The sequence below is a fragment of the Montipora foliosa genome, chromosome 10, assembly GCF_036669935.1.
Source record: "Montipora foliosa isolate CH-2021 chromosome 10, ASM3666993v2, whole genome shotgun sequence".
In the NCBI taxonomy this organism is placed as follows: domain Eukaryota; kingdom Metazoa; phylum Cnidaria; class Anthozoa; order Scleractinia; family Acroporidae; genus Montipora; species Montipora foliosa.
Window position 1 is genome coordinate 9111623 of NC_090878.1, and position 9995 is coordinate 9121617.

The following is a 9995-nucleotide window of genomic DNA, read 5'->3' on the forward strand; positions in this document are numbered from 1 at the left end:
ATTGTCGGCTTTCAAAAGCAAGAGGCACCGAATCAAAAACGTTGTAACTGTGGATGGTATTCATTTTATTTTTATTTATCGCGTAATCTTTGGACAAACTCTCCTGGTACCCCTTTCAAGGAAAAACACCTTTGGATCGATAAAAAAAAAGTCATAAAAGGTGGTTTACACTGGCCACGAAAGTATAAGCCCAAGCAACATTCGCGAGCGAATGAACTTGTTGTACATCAATGTCTTTAATCGAAAGAAAACGTGCTTAAATTAATTTGAAAAACACAAATGAGGCTTCACTTGGTGCCATAACATTCCCGCTTCGTGAACAAATGTTGTAGAGTTAATCCTTCTAATAAGGCATTACCTCCAAATTGTTGAAACTGGTGAAAACCACCGTAATATCAAAAACGCTATAGAGTTTTCTGAGTTTCTCGTGCCAATGTTTGTCTTTTCATACGTCTTAACCATCCTTAGTGTCAAACACTTCAACACAATAGAACCTGCCACACAAAAGCGCTCGTCGCATTCAAGTTTGGAAGAACGTTATCACTTTCAACGCACTGTAAAGTATGCTTCCAACCTGAATCCTTAGTTTATATCCTTTTACTAAAACCTAAAAGCTGCACACACCTATTCGTTGCTAAGTGAATGTTGTTAGAGCACTGAGAAGCCCTGATACCCCCTTTGGAGAAAACACAAGCATTTTAAACTTCGTTTTATTTTGTATATCCTCGTTTGAGCAGATGCGGAATCCTCATCGTGACACTGAATTTGGTGCGGTTTTGTCGTGTGTTTAAAAATGGAAGATTTTGCCGTGGAAACCTGTATGCCATTTCAGCTTTCTACAAGACAAACGTACTCCGGATTCCTGTTACGTTTACGTCCGTTTCCTCAACCAATTATGAAGCATTTCGTGTTCCCCTTAAATATCACTGGAAAAACAAAAGTTCATCTTAGAGGCAGATGGTGTATAAATTTTTCAAAGTAAATCGATCAATAACAAAATAGGAGATACATCCTTGTTTTTGTGACATTTTGCAGACAAGCCTGTGTTCACTTCTCATCTTCGGAATCGAACGGTGAAAGAAGGAGACAGTGTCAGTTTAATTTGCAACGCCACTGGAAATCCAGAACCTTCGTTTTCTTGGACCATTGATGGGTCTAATTTCAACAAGACTGTCCATCGCAGGGTCAGTTTATCATCAAATGGTAGACAGCTGACAGTGACGAATGTGAGTACGAATGACAGCCACCATGAATTCCGATGCCAAGCAAACAATACCGTTGGAACTGTTTCCTCCAATGTTGCTACACTCAATGTACAATGTGAGTATTTAGTTTTGATAAACTATAAACTATTGATGAGGTTTCCAGCCAATCTCATAGAGCTAGTTATAACATTGAAATTTGAATCTGGGTAGGAATATCATCTGGATCTAGAACTGAATCAAACGTTTTTTCAGTCTGCTGGACTAGATTCATATTCAATGAAGTCGTGAAACAAAGAATTATCAGCATATCTTTACCGAATAATTGATTGCGCGGACTTCAAATCTACTCCAGTCTTTATTGTCGGCTTTCAAAAGCAAGAGGCACCGAATCAAAAACGTTGTAACTGTGGATGGTATTCATTTTATTTTTATTTATCGCGTAATCTTTGGACAAACTCTCCTGGTACCCCTTTCAAGGAAAAACACCTTTGGATCGATAAAAAAAAAGTCATAAAAGGTGGTTTACACTGGCCACGAAAGTATAAGCCCAAGCAACATTCGCGAGCGAATGAACTTGTTGTACATCAATGTCTTTAATCGAAAGAAAACGTGCTTAAATTAATTTGAAAAACACAAATGAGGCTTCACTTGGTGCCATAACATTCCCGCTTCGTGAACAAATGTTGTAGAGTTAATCCTTCTAATAAGGCATTACCTCCAAATTGTTGAAACTGGTGAAAACCACCGTAATATCAAAAACGCTATAGAGTTTTCTGAGTTTCTCGTGCCAATGTTTGTCTTTTCATACGTCTTAACCATCCTTAGTGTCAAACACTTCAACACAATAGAACCTGCCACACAAAAGCGCTCGTCGCATTCAAGTTTGGAAGAACGTTATCACTTTCAACGCACTGTAAAGTATGCTTCCAACCTGAATCCTTAGTTTATATCCTTTTACTAAAACCTAAAAGCTGCACACACCTATTCGTTGCTAAGTGAATGTTGTTAGAGCACTGAGAAGCCCTGATACCCCCTTTGGAGAAAACACAAGCATTTTAAACTTCGTTTTATTTTGTATATCCTCGTTTGAGCAGATGCGGAATCCTCATCGTGACACTGAATTTCGTGCGGTTTTGTCGTGTGTTTAAAAATGGAAGATTTTGCCGTGGAAACCTGTATGCCATTTTAGCTTTCTACAAGACAAACGTACTCCGGATTCCTGTTACGTTTACGTCCGTTTCCTCAACCAATTATGAAGCATTTCGTGTTCCCCTTAAATATCACTGGAAAAACAAAAGTTCATCTTAGAGGCAGATGGTGTATAAATTTTTCAAAGTAAATCGATCAATAACAAAATAGGAGATACATCCTTGTTTTTGTGACATTTTGCAGACAAGCCTGTGTTCACTTCTCATCTTCGGAATCGAACGGTGAAAGAAGGAGACAGTGTCAGTTTATTTTGCAACGCCACTGGAAATCCAGAACCTTCGTTTTCTTGGACCATTGATGGGTCTAATTTCAACAAGACTGTCCATCGCAGGGTCAGTTTATCATCAAATGGTAGACAGCTGACAGTGACGAATGTGAGTACGAATGACAGCGACCATGAATTCCGATGCCAAGCAAACAATACCGTTGGAACTGTTTCCTCCAATGTTGCTACACTCAATGTACAATGTGAGTATTTAGTTTTGATAAACTATAAACTATTGATGAGGTTTCCAGCCAATCTCATAGAGCTAGTTATAACATTGAAATTTGAATCTGGGTAGGAATATCATCTGGATCTAGAACTGAATCAAACGTTTTTTCAGTCTGCTGGACTAGATTCATATTCAATGAAGTCGTGAAACAAAGAATTATCAGCATATCTTTACCGAATAATTGATTGCGCGGACTTCAAATCTACTCCAGTCTTTATTGTCGTTTTTCAAAAGCAAGAGGCACCGAATCAAAAACGTTGTAACTGTGGATGGTATTCATTTTATTTTTATTTATCGCGTAATCTTTGGACAAACTCTCCTGGTACCCCTTTCAAGGAAAAACACCTTTGGATCGATAAAAAAAAAGTCATAAAAGGTGGTTTACACTGGCCACGAAAGTATAAGCCCAAGCAACATTCGCGAGCGAATGAACTTGTTGTACATCAATGTCTTTAATCGAAAGAAAACGTGCTTAAATTAATTTGAAAAACACAAATGAGGCTTCACTTGGTGCCATAACATTCCCGCTTCGTGAACAAATGTTGTAGAGTTAATCCTTCTAATAAGGCATTACCTCCAAATTGTTGAAACTGGTGAAAACCACCGTAATATCAAAAACGCTATAGAGTTTTCTGAGTTTCTCGTGCCAATGTTTGTCTTTTCATACGTCTTAACCATCCTTAGTGTCAAACACTTCAACACAATAGAACCTGCCACACAAAAGCGCTCGTCGCATTCAAGTTTGGAAGAACGTTATCACTTTCAACGCACTGTAAAGTATGCTTCCAACCTGAATCCTTAGTTTATATCCTTTTACTAAAACCTAAAAGCTGCACACACCTATTCGTTGCTAAGTGAATGTTGTTAGAGCACTGAGAAGCCCTGATACCCCCTTTGGAGAAAACACAAGCATTTTAAACTTCGTTTTATTTTGTATATCCTCGTTTGAGCAGATGCGGAATCCTCATCGTGACACTGAATTTGGTGCGGTTTTGTCGTGTGTTTAAAAATGGAAGATTTTGCCGTGGAAACCTGTATGCCATTTCAGCTTTCTACAAGACAAACGTACTCCGGATTCCTGTTACGTTTACGTCCGTTTCCTCAACCAATTATGAAGCATTTCGTGTTCCCCTTAAATATCACTGGAAAAACAAAAGTTCATCTTAGAGGCAGATGGTGTATAAATTTTTCAAAGTAAATCGATCAATAACAAAATAGGAGATACATCCTTGTTTTTGTGACATTTTGCAGACAAGCCTGTGTTCACTTCTCATCTTCGGAATCGAACGGTGAAAGAAGGAGACAGTGTCAGTTTATTTGCAACGCCACTGGAAATCCAGAACCTTCGTTTTCTTGGACCATTGATGGGTCTAATTTCAACAAGACTGTCCATCGCAGGGTCAGTTTATCATCAAATGGTAGACAGCTGACAGTGACGAATGTGAGTACGAATGACAGCCACCATGAATTCCGATGCCAAGCAAACAATACCGTTGGAACTGTTTCCTCCAATGTTGCTACACTCAATGTACAATGTGAGTATTTAGTTTTGATAAACTATAAACTATTGATGAGGTTTCCAGCCAATCTCATAGAGCTAGTTATAACATTGAAATTTGAATCTGGGTAGGAATATCATCTGGATCTAGAACTGAATCAAACGTTTTTTCAGTCTGCTGGACTAGATTCATATTCAATGAAGTCGTGAAACAAAGAATTATCAGCATATCTTTACCGAATAATTGATTGCGCGGACTTCAAATCTACTCCAGTCTTTATTGTCGGCTTTCAAAAGCAAGAGGCACCGAATCAAAAACGTTGTAACTGTGGATGGTATTCATTTTATTTTTATTTATCGCGTAATCTTTGGACAAACTCTCCTGGTACCCCTTTCAAGGAAAAACACCTTTGGATCGATAAAAAAAAAGTCATAAAAGGTGGTTTACACTGGCCACGAAAGTATAAGCCCAAGCAACATTCGCGAGCGAATGAACTTGTTGTACATCAATGTCTTTAATCGAAAGAAAACGTGCTTAAATTAATTTGAAAAACACAAATGAGGCTTCACTTGGTGCCATAACATTCCCGCTTCGTGAACAAATGTTGTAGAGTTAATCCTTCTAATAAGGCATTACCTCCAAATTGTTGAAACTGGTGAAAACCACCGTAATATCAAAAACGCTATAGAGTTTTCTGAGTTTCTCGTGCCAATGTTTGTCTTTTCATACGTCTTAACCATCCTTAGTGTCAAACACTTCAACACAATAGAACCTGCCACACAAAAGCGCTCGTCGCATTCAAGTTTGGAAGAACGTTATCACTTTCAACGCACTGTAAAGTATGCTTCCAACCTGAATCCTTAGTTTATATCCTTTTACTAAAACCTAAAAGCTGCACACACCTATTCGTTGCTAAGTGAATGTTGTTAGAGCACTGAGAAGCCCTGATACCCCCTTTGGAGAAAACACAAGCATTTTAAACTTCGTTTTATTTTGTATATCCTCGTTTGAGCAGATGCGGAATCCTCATCGTGACACTGAATTTCGTGCGGTTTTGTCGTGTGTTTAAAAATGGAAGATTTTGCCGTGGAAACCTGTATGCCATTTCAGCTTTCTACAAGACAAACGTACTCCGGATTCCTGTTACGTTTACGTCCGTTTCCTCAACCAATTATGAAGCATTTCGTGTTCCCCTTAAATATCACTGGAAAAACAAAAGTTCATCTTAGAGGCAGATGGTGTATAAATTTTTCAAAGTAAATCGATCAATAACAAAATAGGAGATACATCCTTGTTTTTGTGACATTTTGCAGACAAGCCTGTGTTCACTTCTCATCTTCGGAATCGAACGGTGAAAGAAGGAGACAGTGTCAGTTTAATTTGCAACGCCACTGGAAATCCAGAACCTTCGTTTTCTTGGACCATTGATGGGTCTAATTTCAACAAGACTGTCCATCGCAGGGTCAGTTTATCATCAAATGGTAGACAGCTGACAGTGACGAATGTGAGTACGAATGACAGCCACCATGAATTCCGATGCCAAGCAAACAATACCGTTGGAACTGTTTCCTCCAATGTTGCTACACTCAATGTACAATGTGAGTATTTAGTTTTGATAAACTATAAACTATTGATGAGGTTTCCAGCCAATCTCATAGAGCTAGTTATAACATTGAAATTTGAATCTGGGTAGGAATATCATCTGGATCTAGAACTGAATCAAACGTTTTTTCAGTCTGCTGGACTAGATTCATATTCAATGAAGTCGTGAAACAAAGAATTATCAGCATATCTTTACCGAATAATTGATTGCGCGGACTTCAAATCTACTCCAGTCTTTATTGTCGGCTTTCAAAAGCAAGAGGCACCGAATCAAAAACGTTGTAACTGTGGATGGTATTCATTTTATTTTTATTTATCGCGTAATCTTTGGACAAACTCTCCTGGTACCCCTTTCAAGGAAAAACACCTTTGGATCGATAAAAAAAAAGTCATAAAAGGTGGTTTACACTGGCCACGAAAGTATAAGCCCAAGCAACATTCGCGAGCGAATGAACTTGTTGTACATCAATGTCTTTAATCGAAAGAAAACGTGCTTAAATTAATTTGAAAAACACAAATGAGGCTTCACTTGGTGCCATAACATTCCCGCTTCGTGAACAAATGTTGTAGAGTTAATCCTTCTAATAAGGCATTACCTCCAAATTGTTGAAACTGGTGAAAACCACCGTAATATCAAAAACGCTATAGAGTTTTCTGAGTTTCTCGTGCCAATGTTTGTCTTTTCATACGTCTTAACCATCCTTAGTGTCAAACACTTCAACACAATAGAACCTGCCACACAAAAGCGCTCGTCGCATTCAAGTTTGGAAGAACGTTATCACTTTCAACGCACTGTAAAGTATGCTTCCAACCTGAATCCTTAGTTTATATCCTTTTACTAAAACCTAAAAGCTGCACACACCTATTCGTTGCTAAGTGAATGTTGTTAGAGCACTGAGAAGCCCTGATACCCCTTTGGAGAAAACACAAGCATTTTAAACTTCGTTTTATTTTGTATATCCTCGTTTGAGCAGATGCGGAATCCTCATCGTGACACTGAATTTGGTGCGGTTTTGTCGTGTGTTTAAAAATGGAAGATTTTGCCGTGGAAACCTGTATGCCATTTCAGCTTTCTACAAGACAAACGTACTCCGGATTCCTGTTACGTTTACGTCCGTTTCCTCAACCAATTATGAAGCATTTCGTGTTCCCCTTAAATATCACTGGAAAAACAAAAGTTCATCTTAGAGGCAGATGGTGTATAAATTTTTCAAAGTAAATCGATCAATAACAAAATAGGAGATACATTCTTGTTTTTGTGACATTTTGCAGACAAGCCTGTGTTCACTTCTCATCTTCGGAATCGAACGGTGAAAGAAGGAGACAGTGTCAGTTTATTTTGCAACGCCACTGGAAATCCAGAACCTTCGTTTTCTTGGACCATTGATGGGTCTAATTTCAACAAGACTGTCCATCGCAGGGTCAGTTTATCATCAAATGGTAGACAGCTGACAGTGACGAATGTGAGTACGAATGACAGCCACCATGAATTCCGATGCCAAGCAAACAATACCGTTGGAACTGTTTCCTCCAATGTTGCTACACTCAATGTAGAATGTGAGTATTTAGTTTTGATAAACTATAAACTATTGATGAGGTTTCCAGCCAATCTCATAGAACTAGTTATAACATTGAAATTTGAATCTGGGTAGGAATATCATCTGGCTCTAGAACTGAATGAAACTTTTTTTCAGTCTGCTGGACTAGATTCATATTCAATGAAGTCGTGAAACAAAGAATTATCAGCATATCTTTACCGAATAATTGATTGCGCGGACTTCAAATCTACTCCAGTCTTTATTGTCGGCTTTCAAAAGCAATAGGCACCGAATCAAAAACGTTGTAACTGTGGATGGTATTTATTTTATTTTTATTCATTGCGTAATCTTTGGACAAACTCTCCTGGTACCCCTTTCAAGGAAAAACACCTTTGGCTCCATAAAAAAAAAGTCATAAAAGGTGGTTTACACTGGCCACGAAAGTATAAGCCCAAGCAACATTCGCGAGCGAATGAACTTGTTGTACATCAATGTCTTTAATCGGAAGAAAACGTGCTTAAATTAATATGAAAAACACAAATGAGGCTTCACTTGGTGCCATAACATTGCCGTTTCGTGAACAAATGTTGTAGAGTTAATCCTTCTAATAAGGCATTACCTCCAAATTGTTGAAACTGGTGAAAACCACCTTAATATCAAAAACCCTATAGAGTTTTCTGAGTTTCTCGTGCCAATGTTTGTCTTTTCATACGTCTTAACCATCCCTAGTGTCACACACTTCAACACAATAGAACCTGCCACACAAAAGCGCTCGTCGCATTCAAGTTTGGAAGAACGTCTTCACTTTCAAAGCACTGTAAAGTATGCTTCCAACCTGAATCCTTAGTTTATATCCTTTTACTAAAACCTAAAAGCTGCACACACCTATTCGTTGCTAAGTGAATGTTGTTAGAGCACTGAGAAGCCCTAATACCCCCTTTGGAGAAAACACAAGCATTTTAAACTTCGTTTTATTTTGTATATCCTCGTTTGAGCAGATGCGGAATCCTCATCGTGACACTGAATTTCGTGCGGGTTTGTCGTGTGTTTAAAAATGGAAGATTTTGCCGTGGAAACCTGTATGCCATTTAAGCTTTCTACAAGACAAACGTACTCCGGATTCCTGTTACGTTTGCGACCGTTTCCTCAACCAATTATGAAGCATTTCGTGTTCCCCTTAAATATCACTGGAAAAACAAACGTTCATCTTAGAGGCAGATGGTGTATAAATTTTTCAAAGTAAATCGATCAATAACAAAATAGGAGATACATCCTTGTTTTTGTGACATTTTGCAGACAAGCCTGTGTTCACTTCTCATCCTCGGAATCGAACGGTGAAAGAAGGAGACAGTGTCAGTTTATTTTGCAACGCCACTGGAAATCCAGAACCTTCGTTTTCTTGGACCATTGATGGGTCTAATTTCAACAAGACTGTTTATCGCAGGGTCAGATTATCATCAGATAGCAGACAGTTGAGGGTGACGAGTGTGAGTAGGACTGACAGCGACCATGAATTCCGATGCGAGGCAAACAACACTGTTGGAATGGTTACCTCCAATGCTGCCAGGCTCTATGTACAATGTGAGTACCAGGGATGTAATTATTTCATAGCGTACGTACCTTTTACGAGGTTCTGCTCTAATCAAATTTAATAATCACTGTAAATAGTCTGTTCTTTTAGACCATGTTAGTAATATTGCTTGAAGTCGTAATTTGACAATTGTTTTCCCATTTCGCTGAGGCAAAGTCCTTTTTATCAAATGTAGCCCCAATGATTCTAAGTTTTAAGGTCGAAATCCGAAAAATTATAAAAACATTCCTCCCATTTCTTTAGCGGAGTAATGCAAATTCTTATCGTCGTCTTCGAAACGTTGCGCTCGGTCCGTGCGCCATGACCTCGGGGTCCTCGCGCCAAATATTAGGGAGCTTAAGCACTCGCGTTTTTGAGACGTGGGCGGTAACCGGAAGAGAACATTTCGCGTGCCAGGACAGTGGTGTCTCCCAGATTTTTATACTAATCATCTCTAATGGAGAAAAGATACTTGGCAATGTATTTGTGGTTGTGTGAAGACAAGTTAAAAGGGAAAACAGCCACTTCCGGTTGCCTTCTGCGTCTCAAACACGCGCATGCTTAAGCTCCCTATTTTCTTGTCCGGCCCGATCTAAACTCAGTCAATAAGCATTTTTCATATGGGCTTCTTTCACTATTCATGAACACTCAGAATATGAAGTTTGGACAAAATAATTAACAAAAAATTGCCCCGAAAGTTTATCTAATAGGTTGTTTGCATTTGTTTTTCTGGCTGTATATAACTTAGATGTTTAAAAGCGACGAAATCCTCTAAAATCGCATCGCACGGAGCAGTACGTGTTCCTAGCAGGGCTGTACAGCTTTTTCCTGCCCTGCTCGCGCTAATGCTTTAAGGCCCTCATACGGGGATTTCACCG

General features: G+C 38.8%; 1 protein-coding gene across 1 annotated transcript in view; it reads left to right on the forward strand.

The window, feature by feature from the left end:
• The window catches only part of LOC137974463 (receptor-type tyrosine-protein phosphatase delta-like), a 112354-nt gene that overhangs the window by 33043 nt on the left and 69316 nt on the right, over nt 1–9995 (forward strand). The window contains exon 5 of the mRNA XM_068821473.1: nt 8844–9128. Coding sequence (XP_068677574.1) covers nt 8844–9128 — 285 coding nt within the window. The remainder of the gene's footprint in view (nt 1–8843; nt 9129–9995) is intronic.